Source organism: Hyla sarda, chromosome 12, assembly GCF_029499605.1.
Source record: "Hyla sarda isolate aHylSar1 chromosome 12, aHylSar1.hap1, whole genome shotgun sequence".
In the NCBI taxonomy this organism is placed as follows: Eukaryota; Metazoa; Chordata; class Amphibia; order Anura; family Hylidae; genus Hyla; species Hyla sarda.
In genome coordinates, this window is record NC_079200.1 from 29,872,961 (window position 1) to 29,892,780 (window position 19,820).

Genomic DNA, 19,820 nt, shown 5'->3' on the forward strand with positions numbered 1-19,820 from the left:
AATTCGCTCATCTCTAGATATGATGATGACCTATACATCCTTGTCGTCCATTCGCTCGCTTTTCAGCAAGCTGTGCTGCTTTGCCAATGGGTGAAAGCATGGAGGGGCTCAACAGATGCCGCTTGCTCTCTTCGAGAGGTCACAGGCTCTCCATCTGCACAGGATGTTTGCTTAAGGAAATCAAGAGATTCCCGGCTGTATCCTGACATGCACACATATCAAAATCTGTGCTTCCCCATGTACCTCATCATAATACCAGCCTTATGTGCGTCCTCTAAACTGGGCAATGAAAGTACAGGGTTAATGAAGAGTTCGCGGGTTTGGGTGGCAGATGTCTAACAGGTCTATGTTGCGCTCTATGGTGGATAAAGTGGTCTTTCAATCTCTCCAGTTGGGAGGATATATACATTTACATGTACATATTTCTATGTGGTTAGGGCTGTCTACAAACAATGAATGCCGGGATAACAATGACACAAGACAGCCCCTCGCTTCTTTTCCTCCATGTGGAAGGACAGAATTTACACCACTTCATATTGCACAACGCATCCATTTATAGTTGATCCCTTTTTAGTGACTGGGCACCAAGAAATGGATCTGTGCAAATATCAGAGACAACCTTTAAAGGGGTACTCCGGTGGACAACGATGTATTTTAAATCAACTGCTGCCAGAAAGTTATACAGATTTGTAAATGACTTCTATTAAAAAATCTTAATCCTTCCAGTACTTATCAGCTGCTGTATGCTCCACAGGAAGTTCTTTTCTTTTTGAATTTCTTTTCTGTCTGTCCACAGTGCTCTCTGCTGACACCTCTGTCCATGTCAGGAACTGTCCAGAGCAGGAGAAAATCCCCATAGCAAACCTCTCCTGCTGTGGACAGTTCCTGACATGGACAGAGGTGTCAACAGAGAGCACTGTGGTCAGACAGAAAGAAAATTCAAAAACAAAAGAACTTCCTCTGTAGTATACAACATCTGATAAGTACTGGAAGGATTAAGATTTTTTTTTTTATAGAAGTGATTCACAAATCTGTTTAACTTTCTGACACCAGTTGATTTAAAATAAATTGTTTCCCACCGGAGTACCCCTTTAAGTTTCTCTCGTTTCCCATAAAAGCTGTTATTCAACATGTAGTCTGGGGTGCAATGAGCTAATTTGCAGGGGATGCGACTACAACCAGGTCTTAAAGGGGGTTATCCCAACATCAGAATAACAAGTGCTATGACCCTCACCAATGTCAAGAATGAGGGTCAAATGTCTGCCGAGCAAATTGAGCGTCGGTGTGCACTATTTATTACAGAACATTTGACCGCCATTCCTTAAGATCAGTGGAGGTCTCAGTGTTTGGACCCTCACCATTTAGCTAGATATCCACTACCCTGTTATGTTGGGAGAAAATCTTTATAGAACTGCTGAATGAGTTTGGGATCTCTTAAAGGGGTACTCCCGTGAAAACCTTTTTTCTTTTAAATCAACTGGTGCCAGAAAGTTAAACATATTTGTAAATTACTTCTATTAAAAAATCTTAATCCTTCCTGTACTTATTAGCTGCTGAATACTACAGAGGAAATTATTTTCTTTTTGGAATGCTCTCTGATGACATCACGACCACAGTTCTCTCTGCTGACATTATTATAATAATAATAACGCTTTATTTATTGTTGTCCTTAGTGGGATTTGAACCCAAGTCCCCAGCACTGCAAGGCAGCAGTGCCAACCACTGAGCCACCATGCTGCCCTTAGCATACATCTGCTATGCATGGTTGCTAAAATGGACAGAGATGTCAGCAGAGAGCACTGTGCTCGTGATGTCATCAGTGTTCCAAAAAGAAAGGAATTTCCTCTGTAGCATTCAGCAGCTAATAAATACTGGAAGGATTAAGATTTTTTAATAGAAGTAATTTACAAATATGTTTAACTTTCTGCCACCAGTTGATTTAAAAGAAAAAAGGTTTTCACCGGAGTACCCCTTTAAAGGGGTACTCCGCCCCTAGTCATCTTATCGCCTATACAAAGGATAGGGGATAAGATTTCTGATCGCGGGGGTCCCGTCGATGGGGACCCTCGCGATCTCCCTGCTGCACCCGGCGTTCGTTCAGAGCGTCGGGTGCAGCGCCGGAGGCTTGTGACTTCATGGCCACGCCACGCTCGTAACGTCACGGCCAAGCCCCCTCAATGCAAGTCTATGGGAGGGGGCGTGACGGCCGTCACGCCCCCTCCGATAGACTTGCATTGAGGGGGCGTGGCCGTGATGTCACAAGCCTCCTTGCGCTGCACCCAACGCTCTGAACAAATGCTGGGTGCAGCAGGGAGATCGCGGGGTCCCAATCGACAGGACCCCCGCGATCAGACATCTTATCCCCTTATCGTTTGGATAGAGGATAACCTGTCTAGGGGCGGAGTACCCCTTTAAGAGTCATTTTCTGTTTCTCACAATCAAAGACTAAACTTGGGGTGTTTACAAAAAGCAGGGTTAGATATCCTTGCAGATTTGTTTGGAAAGTCTCCGGAAAAGAATGGATTCTATGTACAGGCAAAACACATAACTCCAGAAGCCACTGTTGTGAACCGTCCCCTGGCTCACCAAGAACTTCCTGCGCTGCTTCCAATGGCTGCCCTGTGCGTTGGTACTTCGGTGCGCTTCTGTCACGATACGAATCAGCTCCCATTCTTCGCCGCTCGGCTCGGGCCGCTGCTGCAGAGTCTTGATCATCTCCTCCTTCCGACGCCGTTCCCGATTTTCTTCAATCAGCTTACGCTTGGCTACCCGCTTGGAATCATCCAGGACAACTGTGGAGAATCAATGAAGAATGAACGGTATAAAAAAAAAAAAGTCATGCATCCTCTACTAGTATACAAAAGGCATATTTCTGTGACATAAACATGTTAAAGGGGTACTCCGGTGGAAAACTTTATATTTTTTGAATCAACTGGTGCCAGAAAGTTAAACAAATTTGTAAATTACTTCTATAAAAAAAAAAATCTTAATCCTTCCAGTACTCATTAGCTGCTGAATACTATAGAGGAAATTCTTTTCTTTTTGGAACACAGAGCTCTCTGCTGACATCACGAGCACAGTGCTCTCTGCTGACCTCTGCTGTCCATTTTAAGAACTGTCCAGAGTAGGAGAAAATCCCCATAGCAAACATATGCTGCTCTAGACAGTTCCTAAAATGGACAGAGAGGTCAGCAGAGAGCACTGTGGTTATGATGTCAGCAGAGAGCACTGTGTTCAAAAATGAAAAGAATTTACTATGTAGTATTCAGCAGCTAATAAGTACTGGAAGGATTAAGATTTTTTAATAGAAGTAATTCACAAATCTTTTTAACTTTCTGGCACCAGTTGATTAAAAAAAAAAAATAAAATAAAATAAAAAGCTTTCCACCTGAGTACCCCTTTAATACAGTCAATGTAGTTAGAGATGAGCGAACTTACAGTAAATTCGATTCGTCACGAACTTCTCGGCTCGGCAGTTGATGTCTTTTCCTGCGTAAATTAGTTCAGCTTTCCGGTGCTCCGGTGGGCTGGAAAAGGTGGATACATTCCTAGGAAAGAGTCTTCTAGGACTGTATCCACCTTTTCCAGCCCACGGGAGCACCTGAAGGCTGAACTAATTTATGCAGGAAAAGTCATCGACTGCCGAGCCGAGAAGTTCGTGACGAATCGAATTTACTGTAAGTTCGTTCATCTCTAAATGTAATAAACAGAACCAAGGATTTAAGAAAGGCTTAGACTCCTCCACTCTAATCGCGGTCATCATACTTACGGTCCATTGCCATGCCCACAGCGATACATTTCTTAAAGCGACAGAGCTGGCACTGATTCCGGGTGATCTTGTCGATGATGCAGCAGCCATCGTACTTGCAAGAATACGAGGGGTGCAAATTCTTTTGGATGGTGCGGCGAAAGAAGCCCTGCGGAATAACAAAATACATTTGTCAACTACTATAATTTCTACAAAAAACTAACCCAAGGTACAGAAAACAAAACCTACTTCCTTCATGTGTTCTATATTAATAGCTAAACACATAAAAGAGATACACCAAAACACTGTATAGCGGTATTTCCCAACCAGGGTGCCTCCAGCTGTTGCAAAACTACAACTCCTAGCATGCCCGGACAGCCGTTGGCTGTCCGGGCATGCTGGAAGTCGTAGTTTTGCAACAGCTGAAGGCACCCTGGATGGGAAACGCTGTAGTATAGTAATGACCAGTGCACAAAAGGGACATAAACAGCTCTATTCAGTTCTCCCTCACACCATCCCCTATAGTAGAAAAGACATCAGACATCTGCCCTGTTCATGCACGCTCCCTTTTTTTTTTAGTCCAATGTAACAATTCATTTAAGAAATGGACAGTGTGGGGGATCTCTTAAAAACATCCTTATATACTGGGATCAGTCATGGGTCACATATTGTCAGTATACCCCTGACTGACTAATACATTCAGATATAACCATAACCCGCATGGTATCAGAGGCAATTGGGAACTTCTTGGACTATCTATGTGTCTTTCTACTACACAGGGCAGCAACAGGTGGAGTTCTTCCAAAGACTTTACAGCTTGGCTGCAAGTAGAGACAATAGGGATAAGGTCCTCAAAATCCCTATAGATAGGAAGCACAAAACGTTCAATGCAGTACTACTCTATCTATCTATCGTTTCATGCCCATTTATCTAATATATATATACAAACACATATAATCTCTTTATCTATCTAGTATCTATTTAGTAGATTTATCAATATATATCTATCTATCTCATATATATCTATCTATCTCATATCTATCTATCTCTCTTTCTCATATTTATCTATCATCTATCTATCTCTCATTCTCATATTTATCTATCATCAATCTATCTATCTATCTCTCATATCTATCTATCTATCTATCTATCTATATCTCATATCTATCTATCTATATCTCATATCTATCTATCTATCTATCTATATCTTATATCTATCTATATCTCATATCTATCTATCTATCTATCTATATCTTATATCTATCTATATCTCATATCTATCTATCTATCTATCTATCTATCTCTCTCTCATATCTATCTATCTATCTATCTCTCATATCTATCTATCTATCTATATCTCATATCTATCTATCTATATCTCATATCTATCTATCTATATCTCATATCTATCTATCTATCTATCTATCTATCTCATATCTATCTATATCTCATATCTATCTATCTTTCTATCTCATATCTATCTATCTATCTATCTATCTCATATCTATCTATATCTCATATCTATCTATCTTTCTATCTAATATCTATCTTTCTATCTCATATCTATCTATCTATCTATCTATCTATCTATCTATCTCATATCTATCTATCTCTCATATCTAGCAGCAAACAGGCAGCAGCAACTCCATTAAGGTGCAAAAAAGTGTTCTTTTATTCACACAACATGAGGCGACCAAGCCGGCTTAAGAATGGTTTGGTGAGCAAACCGAAACGTCGCCTCATGTTGTGTGAATAATTTTTGCACCTTAATGGAGTTGCTGCTGCCTATTTGCTGCTATACAAGGGATGCCTAAATCTGGGCTCTATGCTGACGGAACCCGTGCACTTTATTTGGGGATGTGCTGCTCTCCTTCTGCTTTGTGTATCTCTCATATCTATCTGTCTATCTATCTCATATCTATGTATCTATCTATCTATCTATCTCATATCTATGTATCTATCTATCTCATATCTATCTGTCTATCTATCTCATATCTATCTATCTCATATATATCTCATATCTATCTATCTCATATCTATCTATCTATCTCTCTCATATCTATCTCTCTCATATCTATCTATCTCATATCTATCTATCTATCTATCTCATATCTATCTGTCTATCTATCTATCTATCTATCTCTCATATGTATCTCATATCTATCTATCTCATATCTATCTATCTATCTATTTCATATCTATCTATCTATCTCATATCTATCTATCACATATCTATCTATCTATCTCATATATATCTATCTCATATCTATCTATCTCTCATATGTATCTCATATATATCTATCTCATATCTATCTACCTATCTATCTATCTGTCGCATATCTATCTATCTATCTATCTATCTCATATCTATCTATCTCATGTCTATCTATCTATCTATCTATCTCTCATATGTATCTCATATCTATCTATCTCATATCTATCTATCTATCTATCTCATATCTATCTATCTATCTATCTATCTATCTCATATCTATCTATCACATATCTATCTATCTCATATCTATCTATCTATCTCTCATATGTATCTCATATATATCTATCTCATATCTATCTACCTATCTATCTATCTGTCGCATATCTATCTATCTATCTCATATCTATCTATCTATCTATCTCATATCTATCTATCTATCTCATATCTATCTATCTATCTCTCATATGTATCTCATATATATCTATCTCATATCTATCTACCTATCTATCTATCTGTCGCATATCTATCTATCTCATATCTATCTATCTATCTATCTATCTATCTATCTCATATCTATCTATCTATCTATCTGTCTATCTATCTCATATCTATCTCCTAACTATCTATCTAATATCTATCTATCTCATATCTATCTATCTCATATCTATCTATCTATCTAGTCCCTTCATACTTGTTGCTTTCTTTCCAGATTACTATATATATATATTTATTGTTTTTAATCCATTTTTAATGCACTTTGGCCGTTTCCTGTTGCCATTTCCTGCCTAATTCCTTGCGCCAACTGCAAGAGGCAGACAACAAAATGACCCTGCATCCAGGAGCGCAGACTTCTCTCCCTATTACTGCAGCTTGGGAGGAGGATGACAATGGCAGGTGAGGAGCGAACCCTGTAATAGAGAGGCTGATATACCTGCTGGAGATCCTGGTATTAAATGTTAATCCTGTGTTTGTACCTGGAAGCTAAAACAAGATTATAGCCTAGAGCGGGCAGGAAACCCGATACGTTCTTTATACAGGGGACTCTATGAAAAACTACGTGTGTAAGGCAAAAAGAACCAAAAAAATGTCTAAATATCTAAAAAAACAAACATGTTTTGACCACATCATCGTCTTTCTTGGTTGTCAAGATAGATATTTTGCTGACGTATTTTATCACTTTGGCAACACGACCGGGAGAAGCTTTCCTTGCATTCTAAATTTGGACAGACATCAATATATGAAGATGCCAGGCAGAGGCGATGGCAGTGACGGCTTACTCACCTTACAGCCCTCACAGGTGATGCACCGGTAGTGGTAACCTGTGGCCTTATCGCTGCACACCACGCACGGCTCATCTTTGTCCAAGTAGCTAGGGATATACCCTGCAGAGAGCAGAGATACCGAGCTGTCACCTGTGTCACCGGGTGAAAGGAGGGGGACAGTCTTATTCAAGTCAATAACACGGATACAGGCTGTCGGAATATGGACAGACTCCTGACACACTGTGCCAGAACAACAGGTCAATAAGAGAAACAAGCAGAGTGTTAAAAAACGATAAGATGAGCAGAGGAAACACAAAGGACCTTATAGAGACAGTGCAGCAGGCAAGACACACACGCAGCACAGAGAACACACACGCAGCTAGGACAATAAAGGCCGACCAAGGCATGGAGACGCAGGAACACAAGAGGGTCTGTTCATTGTGTTGTAAGCTATTATGGAGTGTCATTCCCTTCTGAATCTCTCTCTCTCTCGCCATTTCGGAAGTAATTATGTTTTATAACTCTGAGATCCTGTCTGGACGGTGCAGAGATGGCAGCAGGGCCAGAGGGGGGCCTGCTGCGTGGGGTGAACCAGCGGCTTCTGCTGCTGAGGGGCTAAACACGTGGGAGGGGAGGCTTGACACTGGTGTTATGAGATACTTGGCGGTCACATTACAAAGGAGCAGACGCTGCACGGCAGGCAACGCGCCATCGGATAGGACACTTTCAAGGGATACCTTGCTGTCTTCGTGACACAAAATAGTCATTGTTGTCGTGATGATGACGACATGACTATACGTACAGTGGGTGTTATACCGGTTGTCCAGAGTTAGAAATATATGACTGACCTCTACCAGAAATAGCGCCATGAATGATGCCTGTCCTTGGGTTGTGACTGACATTGAAATTCAATTTTACTGGGCTGGCCTGCAATACAGTATACAACCAGCGAACAGGTGTGGCGCTTTTTATTTTTTTTAAAGAGTACCTGTCACCAAATAAAAGGTTCTAAACTAACTTAGGCTATGTTTCCTAACTACTCCTCCACCCCTTCAGGGCTTTAAAAAGCTTTATTCTTGCTCACATAGTGCAATTTCCCAGCAGGAGAAAGTGGACGTTTCCAAGCAGGCATGACATCACTGAAGCCTGTAGGGGACCACTTCCGCCCTCACATGGTTGCAGTGCTGTGATGAATAGAAGACCTAAGGCTCTGTGCATGTTTCAGTTTGTGTTGCTATCAGTAAGGGTCTCCTGCAGGTTTCAGTCTGTGCAGTTTTCTTTAAGAATTTGTGAAGTTTTCAATTTCAGCGCAGCTGTCAATCAAGCTCAGTGCAGAGAAGCACTTCCCGAGTTTGGTCTCCTGCCAAGCCGGAAGGAGAACAAACTTACTGTTTTAATTGCAGCAGGGAACAGAACAGAGCCACCTAGTGGCTGTTTTTTCTAATACATTTTAAACATAGTAACATAGTTCATAAGGTTGAAGAAAGACCAGAGTCCATCAAGTTCAACCTATAACCCTAATGAGTCCCTACTGAGTTGATCCAGAGGAAGTCAAAAAACCCTAATACTAGAGGTAAAAATTCCTTCTCGACTCCAAATATGCCAATCAGAATAAATCCCTGGATCAACCTTCTGTCCCTACAGATCTAGAATTCATAAGCAGTAATGTTATTACTCTCCAAAAATGCATCCAGACCCCTTTTAAATTCTTTTACAGAGTTAATCATAACCACCTCCTCAGGCAGAAAATTCCACAGTCTCACTGCTCTTACAGTAAAGAATCCCTGTCTGTGCTGATGTAGAAACCTTCTTTCCTTTAGACGTAGAGGATGCCCCCTTGTTATAGATACAGTCCTGGGTATAAATAGTTCATGGGAGAGATCTCTGTACTGTCCCCTGATATCTTTATACATAGTTATTAGGGCGCCCCTAAGTCTTCTTTTTTCTAAACTAAATAACCCTAATTCTGATAATCTTTCTGGGTACTGTAGTCCTCCCATTCCCCGTATTACCCTGGTTGCCCGTCTTTGAACCCTCTCCAGCTCCACTATATATTTCTTGTACACTGGTGCCCAGTACTGTACACAGTATTCTATGTGTGATCTGACTAGTGATTTGTACAGCGGTAGAATTATTTCCTTGTCGTGGGCATCTATGCCCCTATTGATGCACCCCATGATTTTATTTGCCTTGGCAGCAGCTGCCAGACACTGGTCACTACAGCTAAATTTACTGTTAACTAAGACTCCCAAGTCCTTTTCCACGTCAGTCGTCCCTAGTATTCTCCCATTTAATACATAATCCCAGCCCGGATTTTTCTTCCCCATGTGCATTACCTTACATTTATCAGTGTTGAACCTCATCTGCCACTTCTCAGCCCAAACATCCAACCATCCCAGATTTATAACAGTGCACTGTCCTCTATTACATTTACTATTTACAGAGTTTTGTATCATCAGCACAGATTGCTACTTCACTATTCAACCCCTCTACAAGGTCATTAATAAATATATTAAATTGAATAGGACCCAAGACTGACCCCTGTGCAACCCCACTAGTAACAGTCAATCAGAATAAGTACCATTAATAATCACCCTCTGTTTCCTATCACTGAGCCAGTTACTTACCTACTTAAACACATTTTCCCCCAGCCCAATCCTTCTCATTTTATGCACCAACCTTTTATTTGGCACTGTATCAAATGCTTTGGAAAAATCAAGATATACGACTACCAGCGATTGCCCCTGGTCCAGTCTGGAGCTCACCTCCTCATAAAAGCTGATCAGGTTAGTTTGACAGGACCGATCCCTCATAAATCCATGCTGATACGGGGTCACACATTTATTTTTATCAAGATACTCCAAAATAGCATCTCTTAGAAAACTCTCAAACAATTTACATACAACAGAGGTTAAACTAACAGGTCTATAGTTCCTGGGCTCACCTTTTCACCCCTTTTTAAATATTGGCACCACATATACCATGCACCAGTCCTGGGGAACAGTCCCTGTTACTATAGAGTCCCTATATATTAAAAAATAGGGGTCTGTCTATTACATAACTTAATTCCTTTAGAACACTGGGGTGAATGCCATCTGGACCTGGTGATTTCTCTATTTTGATTTTTTGTAGGCGGCACTGTACTTCTTCCTGGGTTAGACAGGTGACCTGTACTGGGGAGTTTACCTTATCTCGCTGTATTTCATCTGGCATTTCCTTTTCCTCAGTGAATACAGTGGAGAAGAATATGTTTAATATATTTGCTTTTTCCTGATCCCCGTTTATAATTTCTTCCTCATCATTTTTTAAAGGGCCAACACTTTCATTTTTAACCTTTTTGCTATTTATATAGTTAAAAAACATTTTGGAATTAGTTTTACTATCTTTGTCAGTAAGTCGTTCTGTCTCAATTTTTGCGGCTTTTATCAGTTTTTTAATTTTATTTTTACATATTTTACATTTTTCTCTATGGCTTTTGAATGCTTCTTCACTGCCGTCCTGTTTTAGTAGTTTAAATGCTTTATTTTTGTCATTTATTGCCCCTTTAACATTTTTATTCATCCACATTGGTTTTCTTTTATTTCTGACCCTTTAATTCCCATCAGGTATATACATCTTACAGTGAGAATTTAAGATATTAAAGTCTACCATTTGGTGTCAGTATTCTTGATTTTGAGGACATTATCCCATTTTATATTGTTAAGGGCTTCTCTGGGTTGACCAAACTTCCTAAAGTTCATTGTTTTTGTGGCCCCTCGCGAGATTCCCTTATTGAAGAACAAGTTATAATGTATTAGATTATGATCACTATTTCCTAGGTGTCCTATTTATGTTGATAAAAGTAAGTGAATGGGAAAGTGTCTGCGAATTACACAAGGAACACTGTATTAAAAGTTTTTTTGGGTGACAGGTACTCTTTAAACACTTCAATTGACGCAGCAAATACTGAGGTGTACAGGGATAGGTGGCCTCTTAATTTGAGATTGATAAAGCTCCCTCAGCTTGTGATGGTTAAAGGTTTTTTTTTATGACTTTTTCCATTGATGGCCTATTTTCAGGGTATCTAATCAGTGGGGGTCCGACAACCAGCACCCCTACCAATCAGCTCTTTGTCAGAACCATGGTGCCCACATACGCAGTGAATGTAGCCGGATGCAAATAGCTCCGGACATTATGTAGTGGCCATACTGGGTTACTGTCACTCAGGTCCCATTGAAGTGATTGGGAGCTGAGCTGTCCATGCAGGGCCACTACACAGCTCCATCCACTGTGTATGAGGGCGCCACTGTCCTGGCAATCAGTTGGACCCCCATGGATCAGATATTGCAAAACTACAATTCCCAGCATGCCCGGACAGCCAACGGCTGTCCGGGCATGCTGGGAGTTGTAGTTTTGCAGTATGTGGAAGTCTACAGTTTGGAGACCACTGCTCTATGATGTACATGCACCAGAACAGTTAATTCTTATAATTCTGAATTATCATGAGAGAGAGAGAGAGAGAGAGAGAGAGAGAGAGAGAGAGAGAGAGAGAGATACACATATATATGTATGTGTATATATATACATATATATATATATATATATACTTTTTATATATATATATATATATATTTTTTTTTAGAGTAGTTAGGAGTAGCCGTATTAGTCCAGATGATTTTACATTTTATATTTTTTAGAAATATATATATATATATCATACATATATATATATATATATATATATATTTATAAATATATATTTTTTAATACACACACACACACACATATATATATATATATTTATTTATTAATTCATTATATCTGTTCTTTACTAGGGTGCATATCAACAAAGAATGACTGACAACTAGAGATGAGCGAACTTACAGTAAATTCGATTCATCACAAACTTCTCGGCTCGGCAGTTGATCAGCTTTCAGGTGCTCCCTTTGGGCTGGAAAAGGTGGATACAGCCCTAGGAGACTCTTTCCTAGGACTGTATCCACCTTTTCCAGCCCACCGGAGCGCCGGAAAGCTGAACTAATTTATGCAGGAAAAGTCAGCAACCGCCGAGCCGAGAAGTTTGTGACGAATCGAATTTACTGTACGTTCGCTCATCTCTACTGACAACACACATGCTTCCCAATCCACAATATGACTTTTTACATGATTTCTTTTTAATAAGCTCTTCTAATATACCGTCTATGCAGAAGCAAAACATGTCAGGCTATGATCTGTAATTTGCAGCAAAATGTGCCCAAACTAGTCACATCAAGCTAATGACGGATCTGTATTGATCCCTAGAATTTTTTTTTTTCTTCTGTCACTGATTTACAGAAATGTGATTTATGTTTCACGGATTGCTGGTTCCCGTGACAGAAGAATTTAGGTGGGAGCAGCGGTTATAGGAATGGCTGATAAAATAGTAAGCATACCTTCCTAAATATTGCAAAGGGGAGGTTGAGAGTGTAGTACACACAGCAGCCATAGCATAGAGCAGGCGCGTGCAGAATGGTGAAGGTTCAACCCTTTGATGTGTTTCGGTTCTCCAGAAAAGCATTAAAAAAAAAGGGTTATTTCCAACTCGCAAACCTTTTCACAGAATAGGGCATAACAAGCTTAGCAGTGTGAGTCCTAATATTGCGACCGCCACTGATCAAAAGTATGGAGGTGGTCGGTGGGGGTCCCAGTGGTTGGGTGGGAAATAACAAGCTGATCAGTGTGGTAACAACCGCTGATTAAAAGTATGAAGATAGGTGGGGGTCCCAGTGGTTCGACAGAGAATTACAAGCTAATTTGTGGGGCTCCAACCACTGTGACCCCCAATGATCAAAATATGGAGGTGATCGGTGGGGGTTCCAGTGGTTGGACAGGGAATGACAAGCTAATTAGTGGGGGTCCAACGGCTGTGACTTCCACTGAACAAAAATATGGAGGTGATCAGTGGAGGTCCCTGTGGTTGTATAGGGAGTGGTTGGACAGGGAATGACAAGCTAATTGGTGGGGGTCCTATGGCTGTGACCTCCACTGATCAAAAGAATGGAGGTGATCAGTGGAGGTTCAAGTGATTGGATAGGGAGTGGTTGGACAGGGAATGAAAAGCTAATTGGTGGGGGTCCAACGGCTGTGACCTCCACTGATCAAAAGCATGGAGGTGATCAGTGGAGGTCCCAGTGGTTGGATAGGGAATTACAAACTAATTGGTTGGGTTCTTACCACTCTGACCCCCACTGATCAAAAGTATGGAGATAATAGGTGGGGGTCCCAGTGGTTGGATAGGGAATAACAAGCTGATCAGTGTGGCTGTGACCCCCACTGATCAGAAGTATGGAGGTGATCAGTGTGGGTCCCAGTGGTTGGATAGGGACTGACAAGCTGATCAGTGTGGGTCAAACTGCTGTGACCCCCAGTGATCAAAAATAGGAGGTGATAGTTGGGGTTTCAGTGGTTGGATAGGGAATTACAATTTAATTGGTGGGTGTCCAACCATTGTGACCCCCACTGATCAAAAGAAGAAGTGATTGGTGTGGGTCCCCCACCAATTAGCTTGTTATTCCCTATCTTGTAGACAGGGGATCACTTTGCGAGTTGGGAATACCACTTTTAGGGTGCGCTGCCAGACTGCAGCTGTCTTATGTGGATGAAACCACGTTGTAGAATCACCAACAAAATTAGACGGCCACTGGCTACCCCATGGGGGCTTGATTACTCCCGCACATGGCAGCCACAATGTGGGAACACACTGTACCAGGGCACAACCCTCTGGAGATGTTTCTAGTCTAGTGTTTCCCAACCAGGGTGCCACCAGCTGTTGTATAACTACAACTCCCAGAATGCCCAGCCAAAGGTTGTCCGTGCATGGTGGGAGTTGTAGTACTAATATCGAGTCCAAAGCAGTGTTTCCCAAAAAGGGTCCCTCCAGCTGTTACAAAACTACAAATCCCAGCATGCCCGGACAGCCTTTGGCTGTCCCGGCATGCTGGAAGTTGTAGTTTTGCAACAGCTGGAGGCACCCTGATTAGGAAATACTGTTTTAGTTCATCCACATATGTAGAATACGTATAAGAAGAAGCAGCTACAGTGATGGGGTACAAAGCAAAGGAAGCTGCTGGGGGAGTGATGGGATACAGAAGAGGTGGCAGGAGATATAGGAAGGATTAGATAACACAATAGACGTAGTAATAGAAGCAGAATCCCCCTCACTGATCCTCATACCTGACATGCCGCCTTTTCCCATACATTGGCTATTCTTTCTTTTTCGCTTCCCATCCGGCCACCTGTACGGACAGAGAGAGAACATGAATAAAAAACGGGAAGTAGAGATTTTCAGACACAGTTCTGAAGCCCCAACCCACGTACCGTACCCACAAATTTCAGAATAGAGCAGACAGTCCTATAATCCTGTACGTCATTAATATCCGAGTATTAAAACCCTTACCAAACAGGACACCACCTAACACACCCGCGTTCGACAACACTCACCGCCTTGAACTTAAATGCCCCGGATTTACTAGATGGTGTCAGTGTGTCACTAGAGGACTATGTCAAAGAGCTGATCTGCAGATGCTCACGCTCATACGTCGGGGCGGCTGGGAAAGCACTTGCCCAGCGCCAACATTTATAAGTCGCCATTGTGCAAAAAAAAAGAAAATCCCAAAAGTAAAGTGTACCTGTTGTTAGCAAAATACTTTTTTATAATGTATGTAAATATACATAAGTTATAAAATATATGTATTTTTGTTCCTGAAGCTGTTGCTGGTGTGTGGGTGGACAAGCAGGGCTCTGTACACTGAGGACGAGCGGGGCTCTGTACACTGAAGACGAGCGGGGCTCTGTACACTGAGGACGAGCGGGGCTCTGTACACTGAGGACTAGCGGGGCTCTGTACACTGAGGACAAGCGGGGCTCTGTACACTGAGGACGAGCGGGGCTCTGTACACTGAGGACGAGCGGGGCTCTGTACACTGAGGACTAGCAGGGCTCTGTACACTGAGGAGAAGCAGGGCTCTGTACACCGAGGACAAGCAGGGTTCTGTACACTGAGGACAAGCGGGGCTCTGTACACCGAGGACAAGCGGGGCTCTGTACACCGAGGACAAGCGGGGCTCTGTACACCGAGGACAAGCGGGGCTCTGTACACCGAGGACAAGCGGGGCTCTGTACACCGAGGACAAGCAGGGCTCTGTACACCGAGGACAAGCAGGGCTCTGTACACCGAGGACAAGCAGGGCTCTGTACACCGAGGACAAGCAGGGCTCTGTACACCGAGGACAAGCAGGGCTCTGTACACTGAGGACAAGCAGGGCTCTGTGCATTGAGGACAAGCGGGGTTCTGTACACCGAGGACAAGCGGGGCTCTGTACACCGAGGACAAGCGGGGCTCTGTACCCGAGGACAAGCAGGGCTCTGTACACTGAGGACAAGCAGGGCTCTGTGCACTGAGGACAAGCAGGGCTCTGTACACTGAGGACAAGCAGGGCTCTGTACACTGAGGACAAGCAGGGCTCTGTACACTGAGGACAAGCAGGGCTCTGTACACTGAGGACAAGCAGGGCTCTGTGCACTGAGGACAAGCAGGGCTCTGTACACTGAGGACAAGCAGGGCTCTGTACACTGAGGACAAGCAGGGCTCTGTACACTGAGGACAAGCAGGGCTCTGTACACTGAGGACAAGCAGGGCTCTGTACACTGAGGACAAGCAGGGCTCTGTACACTGAGGACAAGCGGGGCCCTGTACACTGAGGACAAGCGGGGCCCTGTACACTGAGGACAAGCGGGGCTCTGTACACTGAGGACAAGCAGGGCTCTGTACACTGAGGACAAGCAGGGCTCTGTACACTGAGGACAAGCAGGGCTCTGTGCATTGAGGACAAGCAGGGTTCTGTACACCGAGGACAAGCAGTGCTCTGTACACTGAGGACAAGCAGGGCTCTGTACACTGAGGACAAGCAGGGCTCTGTACACTGAGAACAAGCGGGGCTCTGTGCAGGCAGGACAAGCAGGGCTCTGTGCATGGAGGACAAACAGGTTTCTATGTACTGAGGCCCTCACACATGCCTTCGGCTCACACAGCAGGATGACTGACAAGCCAGGAGACTGCACAGAGCCCTGCTTGTCCACCCTCACTTCCTGTATTAGGTCTCCTTACAGAGACACACAGGCAACAGCTGCAGGGACAAAAATATACATATAATAGTTTTATATACATCAATCTTCTTTTTCTAGTAATTCCATAATTTATGGTAGTCTAGGGTAGTAAACGGGTTATTATCTGCATATTCCCTGGTGGTCAAGGGTACTGAGTGGGGTCAGTAGTACATTCAGATTACAGAAAATGTAGCCCTGGGCAACTTTCCACTGTGCCAACTTTTAAAATGGTGCCAGGGAGAAACGGTTTGAGTTTGACAACTGCCTCAGTGTTAGCAACGTGTAGGATAATGTGGCATTCCGAATATCCAAGTACGTACTATTTAAGTAGACTGTAGACTGGGTACAACTACCCTGATTGTCCCAGGGTGGTTCGGGGTGATTAGTGTTGTAAATGTGTAGGACATCCTTACTATCTGGGTAAAGGCTGTTTTAGTAGGCTGAAGAACAGTGGCCTCCAATCTGTGGCTCTTACAACTCTCATCATCTCCTTACAGCTAAATGCTGTCAAGGCATGAGGGGTGATGTAGTTTTGCAACAGAAAATGTACTTTCCCAGGTGGTCTAGGGTAATGAATGTGTCAATTGTGGTTACTTATGAGAGTCCTAGAAAATCCTCGAAAAAAAAAGCCCTGGGCAATTGTTCACTGTACCGCCCTTTAAAATGTTATATCCAGGAAAATACAGATCGGCTTTATTCCAGAAACAGCACCACTCTTTCCCTTAGTTTGTGTGGTATTGTAGCTCAGTTGCAATGAAGTGAATGGTACAGAGTTGTAATACCACACACAACCTGAAGACATGGGCGGTGCTGTTTTTTTTTTTTTTAGAAGAGAGCAGCTATGTTTCCTATAAATCCTGGATAACCCCCTGGTGGGAAGGTGGTGGGATGGTGAGACTGGGCGATACTATGATCACTACCATAGTGTTATCAATGTGTAGGATGAGGTGGAATCCCTACTATCTGAGTAAACACTATAGTAGTAGGTTGTAGAAGAGTAATCCCAATCCTGTGGCCTTCGGCTGCCCGGCCACGATGAGTGTTGGGATTTGCCGGAGAGGCACAGATTGGGGAACTCTGTTTTATCTGTATTACATGCACCACCTACAGCAGAGAGGAGCAACATAGGGTTTGGGTTGTCCATATATGAGCCTATCAGACTATTTATCCCCCACTCGTCTGGACAAGCCAGTATAAAGCACGGCAGGTTCTATACGCTCCTCTTGTGCGTGTATTACCGAGGGTGGGGTGGGGGGGCAGATAATATGCTCCATACATTCCTTCTGTCTGTGTCATAATGCAGTGGGAGTAACAGGTTACATGTTCTATGGATTCCTTCTACAGTCTGCTTGGCTCAATGGAGAGGGGGAGGAAGAAAGTTTCTATACATCTATTCAGCTTGTACTTTAATGGACAATATTACTTTTTATATAGAATCTGACTTCACCAATTGTCATTTGCAGGAGAAGGCCATTGCGGTATAAACTGTATTGTCCCCGTCTGCGCTCTTTAAAGAAGTGCCGCATTTCAGTCCTTCAGTGTATGTCCCCAAGAGGGTGCCGGACAATAATGATATACCTTCTTGTTATCCACAAGGAACATGTGAAATTTGTCCTAGATAAAGCACTATATAGCGACATGGAACAATGGATGGGGGGTAGCATTTTATTGGCAGCACAATGGAAACACGAGTATAACTCACAGATTAGATACGTGTCTTGTTTTTGCCGCCAATAGTGGGATGAGGTATGTCTGTATCCCCTGGCTTACACATATATACTGTACGTTAGTACAAGTTTGCAGTAAAAAGAACAAAATGGAATATACAACTATATCGTACCACTAGCCCTGCGCACAATGGACATTTTCGCAAGACACCAATATCAGAGAAACACAAAAACACTGCTCTAGAATAAAAAAGCTGAAAAGCTGAATAAACTGACAACTGGGCGTTACACTTCCCTTGTCAAGAGGGTGTGTCCATATATACTGACACTGTCCAGCTCACACGCTGTTTTTATTTTTTATCCTAATTTTGAGGCTCAACGAACGTCCATTTTTCAGCTGTTACTTTTGAGCCTTTATTTTGCTTTTGGGCCTTTTTTTGTGCATTTTTTTCCCACAGGTTTTTTTTATTTTTTATTTTGCATACGCTTCTTCGTCATATTTATCGTCTTTTTTTATTAATTTGTAGACAAAAAATTATATTATATAATTCTTATTACTATTTTTTATTTTAAATGTATTTCGGCCTGTTCACTGGCCATAAAAAATGGCCCTAGTTTTTGTTTATCTTTAATGGCCCTGTATTTACAGAAGACATTTATTCTTCATACCAAGTAAAGAAAATAAGATAGCGGCTCTCACCATAGACAGTCAATTCCTCTTCTTTATTGGTTCAAATACTCATGATGACAGGGGCAACAGCCGTTTCACACTTCTTAGTGCTTCATTGAGGCCGGATGAAGCGCTAAAAAGTGCAAAAAATGGCTGTTGCCTCCTATTCAGCTGCACACCCCTTTTTACTGCCATCTCCCTCCGGTCATCATGTATGTGAGTATTTGAACCAATAAGGAAGAAGAATATACCATCTATGGTGAGTGCCGCTATCTTATGTAGGTGGAACATACGCTATCTATGATGCGAAGCAGAGCACCATCCGTCGGGGAAGAAAATATGTCACTCCCTCGCAGATGGTGCTCAAGTGGGAATCCCGATCCTTTAATACTTGTTCAAGAAAACTTGGCACTCCAATATATGATGCAAAGAGTTTTATTTATACAGTCCTTAAACAAATTAACGTTTCGGACCTACCGGGACCTTCATCAGAATTTTACAGGACTGTTGCGGAGAATGGAAGAATCGGCCAAGAGCCGTGTGATTAGGTAGGTTGTAGCGTGGCTACAAGCCACGCTACAACCTACCTGATCACACGGCTCTTGGCCGATTCTTCCATTCTCCGCACCAGTCCAGTAATATTCCTGGTCCTGGTAGGGCCGAAACGTTAATTTATTTAAGGACTGTATAAATAAAACTCTTTGCATCATATTTTGGAGTGCCAAGTTTTCTTGAACATGTAAGTTGAATATTGTCTGGAATTCAACCTGTGATAGACTGTGGCGTCTGTGTTCCCGACTTTCTTCTTTGCTCTCTTAGAATTGTTCATTCTTTATACACCTATGAACTGTATGTCCTAGGCGTCCATGTACCCTGCGGCCCTCCGTCTACATCTCTCCTTGGGGTACTGTAGTGGTTAATCAGCCCTGGTCTGTTTAGTTCTGCTCTGCGGGACTTTCAAAGGCAGGAATGTTATTTCTGGAAGCCGACATAGGGTACTGATTGCGGAGGATCCGTGCCAGGTTTGCCATAAACAACTTTGATTCCCACCAGATGCGGGGAAAATCAAACCAGAGATAAACTTGCACAGATGAGAAGAAGGAAGAAAAGGGCCGACAACGGGGCAAGAAACTCG

The 19,820-nt window shown here is 42.5% G+C and overlaps 1 protein-coding gene across 6 annotated transcripts in view; it reads right to left on the reverse strand.

The window, feature by feature from the left end:
• THRA (thyroid hormone receptor alpha) overlaps positions 1-19,820 on the reverse strand; it is a 111,299-nt gene that overhangs the window by 19,038 nt on the left and 72,441 nt on the right. For 3 of the 6 annotated variants that reach the window (XM_056549057.1, XM_056549056.1, XM_056549059.1), the window contains 4 exons: positions 14,417-14,478; positions 7,245-7,375; positions 3,770-3,917; positions 2,587-2,792 (listed from right to left, as the gene is read on the reverse strand). In XM_056549057.1, coding sequence (XP_056405032.1) covers positions 2,587-2,792; positions 3,770-3,917; positions 7,245-7,375; positions 14,417-14,478 — 547 coding nt within the window. The remainder of the gene's footprint in view (positions 1-2,586; positions 2,793-3,769; positions 3,918-7,244; positions 7,376-14,416; positions 14,479-19,820) is intronic. The other 3 variants (XM_056549060.1, XM_056549061.1, XM_056549058.1) reach the window with 2 other exon arrangements.